The sequence below is a fragment of the Rhodamnia argentea genome, chromosome 10 (genome assembly GCF_020921035.1).
Source record: "Rhodamnia argentea isolate NSW1041297 chromosome 10, ASM2092103v1, whole genome shotgun sequence".
NCBI classification, from domain to species: domain Eukaryota; kingdom Viridiplantae; phylum Streptophyta; class Magnoliopsida; order Myrtales; family Myrtaceae; genus Rhodamnia; species Rhodamnia argentea.
The window spans coordinates 11,464,777-11,485,908 of record NC_063159.1 but is presented as its reverse complement, the minus strand read 5'-3'; the positions used below and the strand labels follow the sequence as shown (position 1 = coordinate 11,485,908).

Below are 21,132 nucleotides of genomic sequence, written 5' to 3'. Positions count from 1 at the left end.
ATCTTTCTGCTTCTATCCTCCTGCCCCCCTGCATCATTTGTCACTGTGCTTGCAAGCCCGCACGTGCATGTTTTGTAGCAGTACATAAATGTGGGATATAAGTTTCAAGATCAGCATTACATGTTGCTCCACACAAAATGGCTGCAATAATTCAGATTTCAGAAGAAACAATCCCGGAGAATGTAGATTGACTTTTTGGATCTCATCTCATTATTAAATGCCCAACAGTTGACTAAGAGGTTGGTATATTCCTAAGTTCGCTTCCAAGTTGCCATCTAGTTGTGTGTGGTACCGGTTCGATACCATCATGGTTTGAAATGCGAAGTCAACTGTACTTGAAGTGCCTCAATGAAGGTCAACTGTACTGTCAATGAATCAAATATGTGCACTGTGCATCAATGATTAGATAATCAAGCACAACCAAAAGAAGAAGCGATAAAATAGTTTTAAGCCAACAGTAGCTCGACATTTTCAAAATATCTCTAGATATTTGTAATCACTTCATGGATAAATTTTCTCCGCATAAATATTTTCCTTCTCATATCGATCTGTTTAAACTATGATATGGATAGTGAAAGTTCTTCTTGCAAACCCCCGTTCCTATTTTCAAGTTCCTTCACATTCCTTATTAGCAAAGAGTTCAGTAATTCAGTCATAAATGAAGCATCATATCTTGTTGCTGTTACCAAGTTCAGAGGAGCTTAACCATTCAACGAATACCCTAATCAACTGACGAATGTTTAAGGGTTATTCCGTCGTGACAACAGACTACATCCAAGAGCAGCAAGTTGGAACAAAGTATAAAACTCATGATTGAGTCTGGGGAAGGAGCTGCATGAATCTTGCTGCAACCTTTTTTGTGACTCAATACGTGTGCTGTTGATTTTCAAAGGCAACTCTATTTATAAGAGCACTCCCATTAGGTTTTAAAAAGAGCACAAACAGCTGAACTCAGATTTCTTACTCTTTGTGCTGGAATTGCTGCTTCCTTTTTCCACTGCTTTTGCTCTCGGTGATTAGAGGATAGCAAAATGATTATCCAGAAAGTCCTAAAGATGGTGTTTTCTCTGGTCTTTCTTGGGTGGTTCATGATTTGAATAATGCTGCCAACAAAAACTTACAAAGACAAATGGACTCCCAATCTGCAGATGAAGCTCAATTCCACTTACTTTGAAGGGCCGGGTACGGTCTCTGGCTTTTCTTTCTTCTCATGTTTTCCGCTTCCGATTCACCTGCCCATGCATATAGCACAACTAGTATATACATATGTATTGACATATACGTATTGAAAAATGACAAGATTTTCTTGTACTTGTTATTTGGATAACTAACTTTTCTGTTCATTCTGTAGTGTTTTTTTTTTCCCTGATGTTCTGTCTCTTTTTCTCATTTGATTGCATTGCAACTTCTGCTCAGGCATAAATCTTCTGCTCCTGAAGTTCCCAATAATGTTCATCGCTGCTTTTGGCTGTGTCCACCTGCATTTACGGAAGAAATCCGATGAACCTTATACTCAAAGGTTACAACAATTTTTATTATATTTCACATGCCATCTTATATCATTATTCACATATGTCGAAGTTTAAGAACAATGGCTGCATGATAAAGTCACCTCGATATGGTTTTGCAACGCCAGCAAAACTGGACGCTTGGCCTTCTTGGGACGTCCGGTTCTGGTCATGCCTACTCTGGGGATTGTCACGCTGACAGAGCTCGTTTTTGTAGCCATGTTCACCGCTCTCTAGATTTGGTCTCTTGCCAATAACACATATGTCAGTTATGGTGGCCACCTCCATATGGATGAAGGGGTGGAAGCGTAAGCAGCTACGCACAATTCATTCGGCTTTGTTTCCGCTAAGGGCCTAATCCTAACATTACACCAAAAGTACACACTGTGCTGGTGTTTTGTCAAAGTTCAAAAGCAAAATGCTAATGAGAACTCATCATTTAGCTTCTGTAAATCGGTCTCCCAGCGTCTGTGCAGGTGGCAGGCCAAGCTCGGGAGCGTGTGCTGAGGCCTGGGTACGTCGGGAACATCTGCTGGGCATCTTTGTTCTTCCCAGTGACAAGAGGGTCGTCGATTTTGCCATTGATGGGACTCACATCAGAGTCAAGAATCACATTTGGTTGGGCCACATCTCCAACCTCCTCTTTCTTTCTCCACACCATTAGCTTCATCATTTACTGCCTTACTGGGCATCACCCATCAGGTGTCTCTCGTATGCATTTTCATCTAAGAGGTTTTTTTTTTTTTAATGGGTTAATACGACGAAAAATCCTAAACTGGAACGCATGTGACAAATTTACTTCGAATTATATTTTTTTACTATAAAAAAATCCCAAACTGATACATATGTGATAAATTTACCCCAAATTATTTTTTTGATCAAGTAAAGCCCCAAACTGGTACATCCGTGATAAATTTATCATAAATTATTTTTTTGTCCACCAAAAATCCTAAACTTGTATAATTGTGACAAATTTACCCTTTGTTAATTTTCGTCAAATTGAGTTAATATCATAAAAAATCCCGAATTGATACACTGTGACAAACGAAGGGTAAAAATCCCATTGGGTATGCCGATCAAGCGTCACGTGTTATCTAATTTAGCAATTTGACGGTAAAATTTAACGGATTCATAAAGGGTAAATTTGTCACAAATGTATCAATTTTTGGTAAATTTATCACAAGTGTACCAATTTAGGATTTTTTGTGGTTAAAAAAATAATTATAGTAAATTTGTCGCAGATCTACCACTTTGAGATTTTTTATAACCAAAAAAATAGTTTGAGGTAAATTTGTCATAAGTATACTAGTTTAGGATTTTTCGTGATATTAATCATTTCTTTTGTGAGCTACATTAGTTGAGATTGTAATTTACCATTTTACGAGATTGGTCTAATAAGATAGTATATAAGAATTCTTAATCAATCCGATATGGATCCTGTTTTGTGTGGATCACGTTAAGCTCGACCCGTGATGAGAGGGTCCGGCTGAAAACTCTATAAATAACGCTCAAGTATCTCCTCTAGCCATAACAAACTCATACCTAACCTCACATAAGAAGCACATACGGATTGGCGTAGTTAAGAGAGGGGCTATATCATTGAGCAAGGGATATAGAGGGCAATAGAGAAGAAGTACTTGGATTTTGGATCGTTGTTATTCCTGCATAAAAAATAATGGATTCTAAATCATGTGCACAAATTTCTTTAAACCATTACTAAGTTTTTAAATTTTAACTGTGTTGATCTTAGGGTGCCGTTACAATGGCTTATATTTCAGGCATCCATACCGTTTTTCTTTATTTACTTAGTCATTTTTTGTTTCCAGATGTCAGTACTACTTCAATATCTTTCTTTCTTTCTTTCTTTCTTTCTTTTGTTTTGGTTCCAACATATCTGAGAATATTGTTGCCCTTGCCAAGTTCCATCCATACAGAAAGGAAAGTCTTTATATCGTCTGATCATGACATAAAGACATTGCATTGCCACTTTGTTCTTCGTTCTTTTTGCCTTTATTAGGTCAACCAGACGTGATGTACTTCCTCGCTTCTCGACCTTATGGTTTCTCAAGAAAGTATGGACTATCCTTAATTATAACCAGCCTTTTGTGGGAAATTTGTCGATGAAGCATAGCCAGGGTCTATGGTCTGCCCACGATGGACCCGGATCCAAGCTCTTGGTCCTGAGAGCACGAGGTCCCGGGCAATGGGCCCGGGACCCAGGGACGCAGCCATGACCACTGGTCTCGACCCTGCTGCCAAGGGCCCAAGAACGAGAGTTGGGGTTCCGTGCCCAAGCATAGAGTTTCTGGTCTGAGCGCCTATATATTGTCATATTTTGAAAAATGATTTCCGGTTTTGTCAAAGAGAAAAGTATTTTCTTGAATTTAAACTTTGGTAGGAACTGGGAAAACATTTTCTCTTGATCAGGAAAATATTTTTGGTTGACTCATTTTCATAAGCTATTCAAACGCTCGAAAATGCTTTCCCGAAAAATATTTTTCGCGAAACAAAGGAAGCCTAAAATGAACATCCACTTGTTCGCCTGTTCTATTTTCTTCGGAGCTTTACTTTCCACTAATTTGATCTGGTTCAGACATTTCAATGAACAACATGTTCATTAATCAGATAATTCGAACCTGAGGTTGTTTCCAACATATTCATTTTCCAATTGCAAGTCTTTTCAACCGTGCACCTTGTCGATATTGCGAATCTTAAAATCACGCACAAGGTTGCATCGCATGCAACCTTGAGGCGGTCGTTTGCAGATGCTAGCATGGAGCAGCACATGGCCATCAAGCGTGACCGGAGAGATCGCCGTGGTTTTCGCGGCGGCCATGCCCATGTGGATTACAAACCTCCGCCCCATTCGCAGGAACATGTTGGAAGTTTTCTTCTCCACCCACCAGCTCTACGCACTCTACATCATCTTCTACGTCTTGCACGTCGGCGCAGCCTATTTCTGCATGATTATCCCGGACATTTTTCTCTTTGTCGTCGATCGACACTTGAGTTCCTACGGTTACGGCAACGAGTTGGGCTACTCGCCGCACGCCTCTTGCCCTCCGGCATGATCAAGCTGAACTTCGCTAAAAGCCTAGGTGTGCGATCGAGATTGAAATAATTCGATAGAGCAAGCTTATATATACCTTAGCCTCCAGTTAGTTTAAAATCATATGAGGCACATGATGAGAAGACGTTTCTCGCTAAAAGGCTACATGCTCGGTCCCACTCGAAGATAAAAGTTTCGACGTAATATCTACTTTTTGAATTGTGATTGATTCTGTCCATCACGTCACTCACATAAGAAATCTATTAAACAATTTCACATTAAACTAGTAGGGCTAGTTAGATGAATCGATTATTGAAAGAACCAAGCCCTATGCATTTTTCCATAGAATTTTTGGGTTATAAGTTACCTTTTGCATGATCATTTAAGGGAAAACCACTTTGTTCTAATAACTGCAGAAGTGAAATACAACCCGGCGAGCATCGTGTTCATGAACATACCAAGCATCTCCAAGCTGCAGTGGCACCCCTTCAGGGTCACATCCAGCAGCAACGGAGACTGACCGGCTCACCGTGGCCGTCAAATGTCGACGAAGCTGGTCGCACCGCCTCTTCCAATCTCTCTTGTCGTCATGGTCGGCGTCTTCTTCTTCTTCTCTGGACCATATTCAAGTCTCTGTGGAAGGACCCTATGGAGGACCTGCTTCTTCTCAATTCCTTAGGTCAATGCCTCCTCTAATTTCTCAACATATGTACAATACGTTGATGTCGCATCTATTATAGGCCGTGAAAACTGCATTTATCGCCCCGGAATCAGACATTTAAATGATAACCAGGTAGGCAGCGTGTTGAGAACTTAAACAGATATGCAGCTTCAATTAGCTTTTTCTTCCTAAAAACCAGTCTATCAATTGTACAAAATAGCTCACCTCAACTACTGACTAGGCGAACTTATGCAGGCACGAATCGCTGGTGATGGTGAGCGGAGGGAGCGGGGCATCCCTCCGTTTATCTCCATAATCCGTGAGATCATCAAATCTCCCGCACATGCTCCTCATATGTGCCTTCAGAACGTTCGCAGACCTCGCCGTCCTTGACCTCTTGCTTCCCCTCTCTCTCTCCCTCCCTCCTCAACTCCACCTCTGGGTCGAGGCCTACGTCACCCAAGACCACCACCCAGAAGCTTATCCAAACCATCTGGTTCAAGCCCGACCCTCTTGACTCCCCCATCGACCCCGCCCTCGGCTCCAACTCCTGGCTCTGGCTCGGCACCACCATAGCCTCCTCATTCCCCATGTTCCTTCTCTTGTTTGGGATCGTGACCCGCTACTACATCTACCCGATCGAGCACGGACGCTTTGGGAGATGTTGTTGATGTGCGCTTGCATGTTATTGGCCTCGAGTGGCGTTTTCTTGTGGCGCAAGAAAGGGGGCGCCGTCGAAGGGAGGCGAGTGAAGAGTGTGGAGGTCCCAACGCCCGCAGCATCACCCGGGTCGTGGTTCAGCAATGTTGAGGAAAGAGAGGTGGAGAGCCCTCCCCATCAGTCGCTGGCTCAAGCCACGAATGGGCATTTCGGGGGGAGGCCTGACCTTAAAAGTAAGCTTATTATTATGTGACATTCCTGACGACTAAAGAAGTTATTAGCTTGATAGTATAATAATACTGCAAGTTATTTTTTACCATACGATCTTCCAATTAATAAGTGTTTTATATAAAATACGTGGTGATGATGTATAAATCTACCATTGACATTGTACCTTCCCTAACATGGAAGCATTTTCCGACAACTAAAACTTACACATGAAAGAAATGTTTTGGGAAATGCTTTCCTGTCAGAGACAGTATAATTTTAACCGTAAATCCACACACCATCACCTTATGTTTTGCATAAAACACCAATTGATTGAGAGATCATGCGGTCAAAAATAACTGATAAAATTGTCAAACCGTCAGGTTAGCAGCTTTCAAAAGTTTTTGCGTTGCTTACAAATTTTCCAATTTAACGACAATAAATGAGTGAAAATGAAGAGAGCCGGAGCATGACGTTTGAAGCCCGACATTAGGCCTAATGACAAAGCCCAAGAGGCCGAAAAGGGGGTCATATTCAATCCCGACATCAGCCCAAAAGACCCAAATTGTGTCGATTGTGGAGGCTTATCGGGCCTGATTAAGGACCGTGGGGCACTTGATTAGATTTATATTTCAAGGAACAGATTCTTTTCTTGGTTTTCCTTGTTGCCCTTTCGAAATTTTGTCTTTGCAGAGTTACTGTCGTAGTACAAAGGGCCGGACACAGGGGTCTTTGTCTGCCGGCCCAGAAGAATGAGGCCCGAGGTTGCCAAGGTATGTGCGTCCCCGTTTGGGAGAGAACCTGCGTTTCGAGTCCGTCAGCTTCAACTGGTGAGGATGGATTAGCTTTAATTAAGCACGGGGACAACGTGTTAATCGAGCATGATTAGAGGTTGTGCCTGTTGGTGTGAGACTGTGGATCAGTTGATTTGTGTGATCCGTGCTTGCGAGTCGGGAATTGCTCGTCACGAATGATGATGCGATTAGCCTTGAAATCAAATTTATTTCCCCTCTGTCCACTCCAGTCAATCCATATGGTCTTGGAATGAAATCATTGGCATTTGAGACACGAGCAAAGAGACGATTTTTGTTTCATATCTTTTCATATGATCTAGTTCAATGTTATTTTTCATATTTTCTATTCTTATTGGTGAGATATACATGTGAGTTGTGTTAAAAAAAATATCACATTGTATAATTAATGTAATGTGAAGAAGTTTACATATCCGAATTGGCCCATAACTTATTAGTATAGACTTTTGAATGAATATGAGTCCAACTAGATATGTTAACGGGCTTTGACTTTGGCTCTTTTTAGCAATCTATTGAAATATTGGTTTCGTGCAAGCATCTAGTCACGCTACTTATTAACATTGGAGTCACACTTGGTCCTCCGAAAAATGAATGGGGTATACATTCTCTCGTCATAATTGAATCTACCCGTCAACTAAAAGCTGTAGGTCTGTTCCAAGTAGGGGTGATCGATTTCAGAGTGGGTGGTTCCCACTCTAGAATCGAGAACCGCCAACTAGGAACCGGTTCCGCATAATGGGAATCATGAACCACGCGTTTATTCCATGGACTCACACGAGAATCGAACTGCCAGTTCAAGTGGGTCCATGGAACCGGTCCTATTGAGTACAGAGCACCAACATCAATTTGAAAAGACTGTACGTGAGTGAACTAATAAAGCCACTCCCATAGGATAAAGAGATAGTATGAGTGTTGGTGGTGCACTTGCTAATTTGTTCTAGAAATCCATAGAATAAATCACCTCTATTTTGAAGTGTGAAGTAAAACTGCAGAGGCACGACTTGTATTTTTGAAATTTTCGAAATGACAAGTTAAATCACCTATATATATATATATGGTCCGGTTGGTCCGGGTGAGTGGTTCCCACTTGGAATCGGGAACCAAATCAATACCCGCCAGTTTCAATAAATTGGAATCGGGCCGATACTTGGTGGGAACCACCCAAAATGGAGCCGATTGGATACGGTTCAGTCCGGTTCGGTTGGATCTCGATTTTTTTTCTCACCCCTAGTTTCAAGGTCTACTCGGATTCCATATATATTCTTATTGAACAATTGCAATTAATTATCACTTATAATGACTTCCATTTGCTGCTACAATTCACTGACCACAACTTATGTTTAGACACATGATGAATATGAAATATTAATAGAGTAAAAGTCTCGGTCTTGGATATTGCTAGAAATAGAAGCTTAAATTAGTATTCCAAATTACGTACTCATCATCAAATACCGTGGAATACTGCAAAATCGTGCAAAAACATAAAGCAAAAATACGTAAAGATAGATTCTAAGTTCCACTACCTGGAACTTGCTTGTCAAAATCAGTTCCCTAATTTTTAAAACATGAAACCGGACCGGTTCTTCGATATCCAATTCTATCCCGAAATGATGCCCACCCCGCAAAATTAGATGTTAGATACTTATATAATTGACTAACTATACCGAATGAGCATACTCTATGCTTTTTTTTTGTCGAAATACTCTATACTTTAAATGGAGATAAATGTTTTATCTATGAGAAGTCATATTATTGTCTCAATCAAAATGGAGGATAGGAACTTTCCTATTCAATGAAAGATGGCAAAGATAAGTAATAGTGGTATAATATTGTCATAAGAGAAATGTCTCCTCGACAGTCTAACAATACTGTCATTTATTTATGACCGTAAAACCACATATCATCACCGTGTTTTGCATAAAGTACTCATTGATTGGAAAATCGTGGGGTTAGAAATAACCGACGATCTTGCCAGACTGTCATGGTAGCAGCTCTCTTATCACAAATCCAATATTCCGAATAGGAAGTGATTTCAAAAAAAAAAAACCCAAAAAAAAACTGTTTCCAAATTGCAAGTCATTTTTACCATGCACACCATTGATATTGAGAATCTGAATTCAAGCATAAGGTTGCATATAAGCATGGGGCGACTGCTGCAGATGCTAGAATGGAGCAGCACACGGTTACCGAACGTGGCCGGAATGGTTTTCGCGGTGGCCGTGTGGATTACGAGCTTCCCCCCCGTTCGCAGGAAAATGTTGGAAGTTTTCCTCTACACCCACCAGCTCTACGCACCATCTTCTACGTCTTGCCCGTCGGCTGCGCCGACTTCTGCATGATTATTCCCGAGATTTTTTTCTTCATCATCGATTGACGCTTGAGGTTCCTACAGTCGCGGCAATGAGCTAGATTGCTCGCCGCGCGCCTCTTGCCCTCTGGCATGATCAAGCTGAACTCTGCCAAAATCCCAGGCAGGCGCATGTCGCGGTTGAAACAATTTGATGGAGCAAGCTTATATATAGCTTAGCCTCCATGTAGTTTAAAATCATATGAGGGTACATGATGAAGAGACGTTTTTACCTATATGAATGCAAATCACTACTAGGCGAAAAGCCCACAAGTCTTACTTCAATCCTTTAGGAACGGTTGAGCCACATAAGTTGTTGTATCCGCTTCTTCTAATCGAGTATGCCACTTACATATCAAGAAATAGTGGAAGACCCACTCGGTCACACTTAAAATTAAAATTTTTCACGTGATACGTGCTTTTCGAACTGTGATTGATTATGTCTATCATGTCATTCATAAAATAATTTTTCATTGAACTAATAGTGCTAGATACATAAATCGATAACACAAGCAGAACTTCTCACTCTAATCATTTCGCACACCCATTACACATTTATCACCCATCAATCACACATTTATGTGATGAGCAGGTAGTCATTGTGTTGAGAAAGTAAATGGACTGCGGCTTCCATTAGCATTCTTGTTCTAAAGACTACTCTCTCAATTGTCTGCAAAGCTCATCTCGAGTACTGACTCGGCCAACTTACGCAGGCACAAGACGCTGGTGATGGTGAGCGGAGGAACCGGCATCGGTCCATTATCTCCATGGCCCGGCGAGATCGTCCACGAAGCCAACCAACAGCAACTAGGGGTGTGCAAACTGGACCGGACCGGCCCGGACCAACCCGGGACCGGGCCGGACCGGCCGGGTTGGTCCGGTCCTTGAGGTGGATGGTCCGGTCCCCGGTCCCAATAAATGGGACCGGTGACTAAGCGGTCCGGTCCTCGGATTTCTTGCATTGGGACCGGACCGGCCCGGCCCGGCCCGGACCGGACCGCCAATAATATATAATTATTTATATATAAATATATACAATTGCAAAAAAAATTAAAAACAAAACAAAATAATAAAAGTCCACTGCCCATTTTTTTCCAACCTTGCACGATCGCACTCTCCTCCTCAAGACTCTCTTTTTAGTCTTATTTTTCATCTTATTTTTGGTCATCTTTTCTCCATGCAGGCTTTTTTGAGTGCGGTTGGTGATGTTTTTATCATGTAATGGCTAGATTTGGTATTGAATTCGAACATTTTGGTCAAGTTCGTCGATCATAAAAGTCATAGCGAGTCGCTATGTTTTTACCATGGCATAATTTATTAAGTTGATTAGATTTTCAATAGTTAGCGGTCCTATCGGGCGGGGACCGAGACCGACCGGGACCGGCCCGGTCCAGGACCGGCGGTCCCGGTCTGGTCCTTGGTCCCGAAAATATGGGGACCGGGACTACGGTCCGATCCTCGGTTCCATGCCGGGACCGGACCGGCCCGGACCATGCACACCCCTAACAGCAACCCTAAATCTTTAAATTTTGGGAGAGAAAAAAAATTGTCCAAAAATAACTATTTATTACACTTTAGCCAATTCAGTACTAAATCTTTAAATTTTGCCAATTAAGTTTATCCGGTCAATTTTAATCGGAAATCGCTGATGTGGACGCTGGATGTTCTCCATAGCACGACCGACGCCGATGTTGACAAATTTTCTAAGTTCTTTGAAATATCTAAGTTTTTATTTATTTATTTTTTCTTCGTTTCCCTTTCTTATTTTTCTCTCTTTCTTTATTTTCCTTTTTTTTTTTGCCGAGCCCAACAAGAGTCATGGCCCTGGCCTATGGTCGACCGGGGTTGGGCGACTCTCACCGAACTTGATAGAAAAAAGAAAATAAAATATAATTTGTTAATATTCTTGTAAAAAAATGGTAAAAAAATTATTCACGTCAGCGCCGATCATCCTACATGGTACACCCATTTTAGTCAACAATTATCGATGAAAATTGGCTAGATAGATTTAATTAGTAAAGTGTCAAAATGTTTAGGACTCAATTGAAAAAATTTAAAGATTTAGGATTGAATTAGAAAAAGTGCAATAAGTTTAGGACTTTTTTGACAATTTTCTGGTTGGAGAGAGAATCTGCATTTTGAGTCCATCAGCTTTAACTGGTGATGATGGATTTGCTTTGTTAAGCATGGGGACAACGTGTATATCAAGCATAACTAGGTTGCCTTTCCGTGTCGTCATCGCATTGCATCCTCTGTGTCTTGGAGGTGTGAGAACGCGCATCAGCTGATTTGTGTGACCCGTGATTTATCCTTGAAGTTGAAATACATGCATTTCCCCCTCTGTCGACTGCAATCAATCGATTCCGTCGCGGATCGAAAGGATACGAATTGGACAAGGAACTTAAATCGGAGTCATCTTTCGACGGCGGAGCCAATAAATTTACATTGATCATGAAACAACTTAGTGGGTCACATCCTGAGACTGTAAGAGATCCGATGCCGGACATTGTAAACGGCCCTTTTTGCTGTGCGAGACCAGCTCGGGTGGAACAAAAGCGTGCATAGGAGTGATCCATGGAGCAAAGTCTAGAGGAGGGGGACGTAGAATATGCACCTCATTGCAAATGACGAGCCGGGCTGGCCCGAATTCTTTGATGACGACATGTATAATAATAACAATAACAATTCAATAACAATAACAACAACGGTATGTTCCTATGTCTACAAGAGCATCAAGTATGTACCGAGTCTATTTCTTTTGTCCCAAATTAAGGTTGAAGTGTCTTAACCAGAAGCTGTTCTTGTCCGATACCATTGGGCTGATCACATCGTTTTGATAATATCTTCGATGACCGCGTATCTTGTAAGAATCGCGCCAGAGATTGTCATTTTAATAGGGAGGGTTCACAAGGAAGGCAATGCTGCGTGATAGTTTTATTACTTCCGTAGCGAATAAGGTGTTCGCGGTTAACGAATATTGCGTTGGAAGGAAGGATGAAGCCATGCCACTGGATCTCCAAAAGGTTGCATACCGATCTCTGTGTCTCGCCTTGGAGTCAAAAACTGTTTACCTCCCAAAAGTGCTCGCTAGAATCGACCCTTGTTACGTGATTCGGGTTGCGACGTGGTTCAGCACGGGCGCCTCGGTGTGGATGGGACGTTGGTCGGGCGTCTTTTGCCGGTAAGTCACCCGTCGCTTTCGCTTAAGGTAATCACTCATTTGTTCCCAACAAACTTTGCTATATAATGATGCTCCTGGAGTGAATATTAATGGCAAATTGAGAGAGAGAGAGAGAGAGAGAGAGAGAGAAACAGAGATAGACAGAGATGGAAGACGCTTGTTGTGAAGGCATGAAGAGGGTGGTGAGATTAGCCATGAAAGTCCTAATCATGGTCGTCTTTCTTGGGTACGTTTTGATACTGATAATGATGCCCACCAACACTTTCTACTTGCGCTGGATGCCAAACATTCTCAGCAGAACCCATTCCACGTACTTCGGACGACAAGGTACTTCTGCTCGTACTCCATCTGTCTCGCAGTTGCAAAACTCTAGCTCATTTTGCCCTCTTTATGACATGAATTATTTCCGTTTCTTGCATTACTTGTGCGATTTCATGGTTTCAAAGGAGAGAGAGAGAGAGAGTTAATAGTAAGGATGAAAGAAAACAGAGAAACACAGAGGACTAGCTGAACTTCTCTCAATCCTTTTTTTGTTTTTTCTTCAGGAGCAAGTCTTCTGATCTATGCCTTCCCCATTCTGTTCATTGCTACATTGGGCGCTTTTTATTCGCATCTGGGGAAGAGAGGCGCAGATCGCAGCCACTCGAGGTGACCTACTCTGTTCCCTTGGAAATATCCCTGCCAGAAATTGCTCTCTTTACAATTCACGCGAACGCCGATCACAGTGTCATGCTTTTTCCCTGTCAAACAGAGGGCAGGGGAGGAGTTCCCGCTACGACTCATGGAAGATGCCGGCGTTGGTCAAAGGCCCTCTAGGAATCGTTTCCTGGATAGAGCTCGCCTTCTTGACCATGTTCTTAGCTCTACTAGTTTGGTCTTTCTCGTCTTACGTGCATGCTATGTTTGCAAATGTCAAGCAAGAGGCCATCAAAGTGAGGGAGCGAGTGTGAGTACCGCCAATCTTCTAATGTATGCACGTTAAAACGCACGTAAGTGCTGTGCAAAGAGTGATTGGAAATTTCCTTTGGCAGGTGGGAAGTTAAGCTGGACAGTGCAGCTCTGTTGCTTGGCCTGGTTGGGAACATCTGCTTAGCCTTCTTGTTCTTCCCAGTCACGAGAGGATCCTCAGTTTTGCACTTCATTGGTGTGACCTCTGACGCGAGTGTCAAGTACCACATCTGGCTCGGCCACATCACCATGGCTCTCTTCACCGCGCACGGCTTGTGCTATGTCATTTTCTGGGCCGAAACTCACCAGATCTCAGAGGTAATTTGCAATACTGAACTGCAAGTGACTTCTACTACGGCTTTGCACAAACTTGATGAAGCTTGAAGCATCTTGATCCGGGCTGCAGATGACAAAATGGCACAAGGTTGGAGTTTCCAATGTGGCGGGGGAAATATCGTTACTGGCCGGAGTGGTGATATGGGCGACGGCGTTCCAGCGCATTAGGAGAAAGATGTTCGAACTCTTCTTCTACACTCACTACCTGTACATCATTTTCGTCCTGTTTTTCATACTTCATGTCGGGTTTTCCACTGCCTGCGTCATGCTTCCTGGGTTCTACCTCTTCTTAATCGATCGATACCTGCGATTCTTGCAATCCCGACGGAAGGTTCGGCTTGTTTGCGCTCGGGTCCTACCCTGTCAAGCAGTTGAATTGAACTTCTCAAAGAGTCCAGGTAGAGTCAGAGATACCGACTTGATCTACAAACTCTTTTTGCCTCCACTTGCATTTATTTTCGCCATATTAATTCCTCCTTTGTCTGGTTTCAGGATTGAGCTATACTCCAACCAGCACAGGGTTTCTCAACGTCCCTAGCATATCGAAGCTGCAATGGCATCCTTTCACTATTGCATCAAGCAGTAATTTGGATCGCGACAAGCTAAGTATAGTGGTAAAAAGCGAAGGAAGATGGACTAAGATGTTGTATGAGATCCTGTCTTCTTCCTCACCAGTAGAGAGGCTCGAGCTTTCACTTGAAGGGCCGTACGGACCTCCTCCAACCAATTTGCTGAGGTGAGTCCTTCAGCAGCAGCCATTTGGGGGAAAATAATAATAATGCTTTGACATTACAAGGAAATGCTACAAAACACCATAACTAGACCTGTTTGATATCTAGACTAAATTCCCGTTCGGACACAGGAAAAGCGCTGGTGATCGTTTCACCAGCATTTGTTCATTCCCTGTTATTTTAGCTTAGATGCCTAGTAAGTTTAGCTTGATCAAGTTGGCCGAAACCATTCTACAGGCACGACATGCTGGTGATGATTAGCGGAGGGAGTGGCATCACACCTTTCATCTCCATCATTCGGGAGCTCCTCTTCACAGCCAACACGGCAACTCATAAGGCTCCACGAATTCTTCTCATATGCGCTTTCAAGAAAGAACTTGAACTAGCCATGCTGGAACTCCTCCTCCCTGTCTCGGGCACGAATCTCGACATTTCCCGCCTTCACCTTCAGATTGAAGCCTATGTGACAAGAGAGAAAGAGGCTGTAAAAGATGATCAGGAGCTCATCCGAACCGTGTGGCTTAAGCCTAGTACAAATGATGCACCAGTTTCTGCAGTTTTAGGTAGCAGAAGCTGGCTGTGGCTAGGACTAATAATTTCATCATCCTTCGTTATATTCCTCGTACTTGTCGGAATTATAACACGATACTACATATACCCAACCAAACACGACTCGAATGGAATGTACTCGGATGCTTCGAGAGCTGCTCTTTACGTGGTGTTTGCTTGCGTCTCCATAGCTGCAAGTGCCACCAGTGCTTTCCTTTGGAACAAGAAACAGAGTTCGAGAGAAGTGGGGCAGATACAAGACACGAGAACTCCACCGGCAGCATCACCAGTCGCCAGAGGCTACGGTGGTGACTGGGAGTTGGAAAGCCTCCCTCGCCAAACTCTCATTCAATCGACCAATGTGCACTACGGCGAAAGGCCTGACCTCAAGAGTGAGCATTTCTTCTGAATCGTTTCTAAGTCATTGAATATATTTGAACTTGGGAAGAAAGAAACCAGATTAAAAAACTAGCTCATGATTAAATCGACAAGCTTCTAACGAGAAAGATCAGTGAAACATCAACTTATGGAAGTTAAAATCAATTTTGGGTGCAGAGATATTCCTGGGCATTGAAGGGTCGAGCATCGGAGTGCTGGTCAGTGGTCCCCGGAAATTGAGACAAGATGTAGCTGCCATATGTTCATCTGGGTCGGTAGCCAACCTACACTTCCAGTCCATCAGTTTTAGCTGGTGACATCAGGAAACTACATGTTGTCATGTGGTGACATCAAGAATCTACATGTGATCTATGTCTTTACACAAACATAGAGTTTCATTGCGAAAATATGTTCCCTAGGAGGTTTTCCTCCATTAGCAGGGTTTTTCGGAAATTCTCAGTTTTAATAGACAGAACGCGCAGGATAAAATTAAGCATCTTGTTCTCTTTTGTTTTGCTTTTCATGTTTCGGCCGGGTCAAAATTGTCTTCGAACCGGCGCATATAAGTTGATAAAGGTGAGACAGAAGCATGTGATGAGAAAGGCGCTAACTTCTTGCTACATCCTCCAAACAACTATTGTTAAGTTTTCCCTCCTGAAATGTCCCACCCGGCGAGGGCACTGGTGTTGATCAGGGGAATGTAACGTGAAGTTAGAACTACCATCACCAGATATTAAGTACGGAGGGTCACTCACCAAATCATCCATAGTACAGGTGGAGTACAGACAATTTTTCCTTTCCAAAGAAGTTCCAAGAACACGGAAATTGAAATGGTAAAGAACACAGTGAAATACCAATAGGTGTATGATCACATTCCATCTCACCATTTGATCTACCCAGGATTAATGTAGCTTGTACAGAGTTCACTATGCGAGAAAAGAAAATACGAAACCAATCATGCATCTTCATGGATAGACAGCAAAGAGAACACGTAGATAAATAGGGCTGTTTAAAGAATATCTTCTTCACAGAAAAAAAGGTGCAAAATTCAATTTCGGATGCCCATCTCTAGTGCACAAAGAGTAGATTTTCTAAAAGTTACCCTGCCCACGGAAAACATATCTGAACAAGCAGCAGCCCTGATGCCATGCGTGACAACAAGGGCTGCACATTCTTTCAATCAATCCAACCTGTATTCATGATAAGAAGTCCTACAAAAACCATACTTAGGGGATGGCCTTACCATACAACATAATTCTAATGTTCTGACGAGATTTTTCAAATCTTCAGTATGACTTTGCAAATACAGCAACTTCACTGGCTGGGTTTCCTGTCATCAAGCATGTCTTGATGTCTTCTGGCTGGTCAAAAGGAAAACACCTGATTGTAGCCCCAGTTTCTTCTTTAACTCTCAACTCCTCCTGGTCACTGTAGCCATATACCAGCCATGGTATTAGGAAACCTAGCAATGCGCTTACAGAACAAGTCCAACAAATGTACACAAAAGAGAAACATCATGAAAAAGATTATTGCAAAAGATACCTTGCTGACCAAGGGCCTCTTGCCCATTTGCCCTGGGAAATTGCTTGTTTCAATTCGTCGTAGGAGCTCACGTCCACAATGTTCCTGCACAAAGTACATGCTCCTTTAAATACAAACACTTGAATAAACTTGAACAGAAATAATATTGTGGGAGATGAAGATTACCGCTAAACACAGGTTTCTTTCCATTTAAGTAACCACAAGGATATTATTAAAACAATAATATGGTTGACCAAACTTCCCTAAAACCAATACTGAAACTAATCTAGAGATGCACATTCGTAGGTGTTTGCAAGCACAATAACAGTAAGGACCCAGAGAGCTTAAAATTTGCAAAGAAAAAGCATCCTCGTTTGTTTGATTCTGAACCTATAACCATCGGCATAATACTTTTTCCTCTAGTAATCTAATTTATAAAGTTAAGTGTTGTCATTTCTTTTAATCTCTAAACTGAGGTACCATGTATTTGGAACTTTTGCTCAGCACTAACTAGATGAGCAGGAGGCAAGATGACAATTCTGATTACGTGTTGGTGTCCCCTATTCGAAAAAAAATCAGTCGATTACAAGAATTATCATCAGAAACTCTGGTGCAACAACCATATTGACTAATCAAAAGAAAATATCAGACTATGAACATGCAGCAACAGAGTCAAGAGCAATGCAATTTCTCCAGAATAAGCAATATAAGGAGATGCTTTCTGCTGATTCAATCATTGAGATAAAAAGGGCATCAAGATCAAGGAGATCATGAAGATCAAAGTGAAAGTTTCCAATCTCCAAGATCGATATAGATTGTGCGTTCAGTTCAAAAACAAACAACAGGTCCAGGCTAAAGCAAAAGAATGCACCTGTCTCTGAATAATTTCGCCCTCTGGAGAAGAGAAGATTGGATCTCATCCAACTTATCTTTGACATAAGCTTCTAAAACAGCCGGTTCCATGGAAATCCCAAACACTTTTCCTTCCTTTCCAGGTATATCTCTCCTGGAAACAACCACACTCCCACTTGAAACATCGCGAGGACCGATTTCAATCCTTAAAGGAACTCCCTGTGACATAAAAAGCAGTTATTAGGTTATCCCGTAACAGAATAGTAGATGACCGCTCTTCTTTGAAAATGAGAACTGAAAATGCAATATGGTGATTATTAAGCATTATGCATGCTTTCATTTTCTCTCTCCAAGCAAAGAATAAGGCCTGGTGCAAGGTGACATGTAAAACCACGTTTCTAATGGGATTTAAGAAACGCATTGATATCTTATATTATAAAAGTCCCCCAAGGTCACAAGCAAGAGGAGGCTCATTCCACATTTCCACGAGTGAATGGCAGATGCAGATGCTTTGGCAAGAAAAATTATCATCCAACAAAAATCACAACCAAGGACTGATAAGTTTACATTATGAACAATAATTTTAGAAGTTAAAACAAACCTTCATCTCCCAGAAGTTGAATTTCCATCCCGGTGTTCTCTGGTCTGAGTCATCGAGTTTAACTTTGACCCCAGCCGATTGTAAAGCTTCTTTTACAGATGAAGCAGCACTTAAAACTCCGGATTTTTCATCAGCTTTCTTATATATTGGTATGACTATCACCTGGGAGAATTTAGACAGAGAAACTAAATTAGTGAGCAAAATGTAACATGCAGCCAATATTCTGTCAAAGAGAAAAGGTAACTAGATAATGAACAATGAAATCTACAATGATGAAAGACAAATAAAGAATCGATCAAGAATGACCCCCCATGTGATGCCACTGGACTAGTTATATCCAATACCCAATTGAATATAGTCTTAGGATTTGGTTCCAAACAATTGTACTTCTTTCATGTAAATGGAAAACTGCATGTGGAAGATACATCCTAAATCCACATCAGACAGTGCTCAATGGGTAATCAATTTGGACCATCTTTAGGATGATGAGTTGCAGCTGAAATTGGCAGATTTGCAGTGAGTACATCTTCTTTATAATTTTTGTTGCTCAATTACCATATACTTGTTTAAGTGTGCTTTTACACAATAAACTTTGAAAGTAATACTTTCGAGAGAACTAATCGAATTTTGCAGACCCTGGAATTCTACCATTCAACTACCCTTTTCCTTTTCTGCTTTCTTTCAATAGCTAGACATTCGGTAGGATAAAGTATTTTAAGCTGCAACATTAAGAGGCCTTTGCACTTACCTGTATTGGTGCCAGTCTTGGAGGAAGCATTAGGCCAGTGTCATCTCCATGAGTCATGATTATACCCCCAACAAAGCGAGTGCTGATAGCCCACGAAGTCTGCCACACGTGCTGCCTATTGCCAATTTCATCAGTGAACTGCACCAGGAAAAACAGACCCAATTAAATCCGAACAGTGTCACGAGTTCCTGTAGGTAGTAAATAACTGAAAACACCTTAACTACTATAGAGTATGCATACTCAATGGTGTGCCCCAACACAAGACAAACAGCAAAATGGATATCACAAAGCCAACACAAAACATATTAGCATGCCTGAAAACAAGCATGAGCCTACCTGTGTTCCGAATGCTCGAGAGAAGTTCTGTCCAAGATTGTGACTCGTGCCAGCCTGCAGAGCCTTGCGGTCCCCCATCATTGCCTCTATTGTATACGTCCTATCAGCACCAGCAAATCTTTCAACTTTTGATTTCCGACCTGCAATAACAGGTATTGCAGCTTGCTCATAAGCGAATTTTGTATAGACATCAATCATCTGTAAAGCCTGCGATTGAGCATCAGAAACCCCTTTAATAAAAGATGACGACTAAGCTCTTGCATCAAGAATAGTGTGAAAAGGTGCAGACCTCCTTTTCAGCCTCTTCAGGAGTTGCATGAGCAGTATGACCCTCCTGCCATAGAAACTCAAGAGTCCTAATAAATGGCTTAGTTCTCATCTCCCATCTTGTGACATTTGCCCACTGACAACGTTAATGGCAAGATGTAAGAAATCAACGAACATTTCTGCATATCAATAATCAACTTCCATGAAGAATACCAGAAACATCAAAAGCTTGGGGAGGAAAAAAAAAAAAGCCCTCACCTGGTTTATCATGAGAGGAAGATCACGATGACTATGAATCCATTGAGTAAACATGTGATTCACAATGGTTTCACTAGTAGGACGAACCTGCCACAACCTCAGGAAGTGCAACAGTCAAAGCCAAAACTCAGGCCACCATTCTTCATCAGTTTAAATTACTTTCCATATCGGCTTAGCTTGACAACTTTCGGGGAATGAGAGTCAAAAGGGTGAATAGAAAAGCAACAATGGTGTCTGAATTCATGTACCACGAGTTTTTCTTCAAGTTCCTTTCCTCCGCCAATGGTTACGACTGCTAATTCTGGACTGAAACCCTCAACATGACTAGCTTCTTTCTCAATAAATGAGTATGGAATGAGCTAGAACCACAACACAGGATCCATCAGTTGAAAAACGCACTCACAAAGCAAGGGACAATTAGGGAAAAAATAAACAAACTTGATTCAATGCATCGATTTCTAACAAACCTAGAGCAGTATTATAAACAAACTATACAGAAAATTCGTACGTGACACTTTGAGATGGCAAAGGAGAGACAATTATGAAAACTAACAAGCAACCGCAGATTAATGTCGGAGTCGATAAACAGACCTGTGGAAAGTACATGTTACTGTGACCAGTCTCCTTGAACTTGACGTTCAAAAAATCCTGCATTTCGATGGAAACGCCATCAATAATCGCACCATTTTCAGAAAATTCCAACAAACTCCCCAAACTAGACAAAGGAAGCAATCGAAACAGTCCATCATATAAGAAAAACACCTGAATAGCTTCCCAAATCGCGTAACCATACGGCCTTATGACCATCGTCCCTCGCACAGGACCATAATCAGCGAGCTCCGCGTGCTCAATCACGTCGAGGTACCAAGCGTTGAAATCCAGCGACCTCGGCGTGACGGCTCGATCCTCGCCCCGCGACTTTTGTTTGCTGGCTCGCTCCTCGGTCGCCGGAGGGACAGCGGCCGCGCTCTGAGCGGAGAAGCCAGCGGCCAGCGGAGGGCGCGGGTGGTGGCCCCGCCGGAACACCGCCTTGGAGCAGCGGCCGAGGGTGGCAGAGGGCGAGGTGAATAAGTAGGTGAGGGACGGAAGTCTCAGCGACGCCACCATGTTCGTGGTTTGCTCTGCTGAACTCCGCTTCAGTCCTGCAGTGCGCCCACAGAGAAGATGAGGTTTTCTGGATGC

The 21,132-nt window shown here is 42.2% G+C and overlaps 1 protein-coding gene and 1 pseudogene across 1 annotated transcript; one reads left to right on the top strand and one right to left on the bottom strand.

Annotated features, from left to right (window-relative positions):
* Positions 1 to 1,031: 1,031 nt before the first annotated feature.
* Positions 1,032 to 15,851, top strand: LOC115742783 (annotated as a pseudogene).
* A 798-nt stretch (positions 15,852 to 16,649) lies between these two features.
* LOC115742633 (proline--tRNA ligase, chloroplastic/mitochondrial) lies at positions 16,650 to 21,132 on the bottom strand. Its single transcript, XM_030677043.2, has 11 exons — positions 20,713 to 21,132; positions 20,542 to 20,598; positions 20,199 to 20,309; positions 19,951 to 20,037; positions 19,715 to 19,828; positions 19,426 to 19,632; positions 19,090 to 19,227; positions 18,342 to 18,503; positions 17,760 to 17,959; positions 16,910 to 16,993; positions 16,650 to 16,795 (listed from the first exon to the last, which is right to left on the bottom strand). The coding sequence occupies exons 1-11, from the start codon at positions 21,055 to 21,057 to the stop codon at positions 16,654 to 16,656; spliced, it is 1,647 nt and encodes a 548-aa protein (XP_030532903.1). The 5' UTR covers positions 21,058 to 21,132; the 3' UTR covers positions 16,650 to 16,653.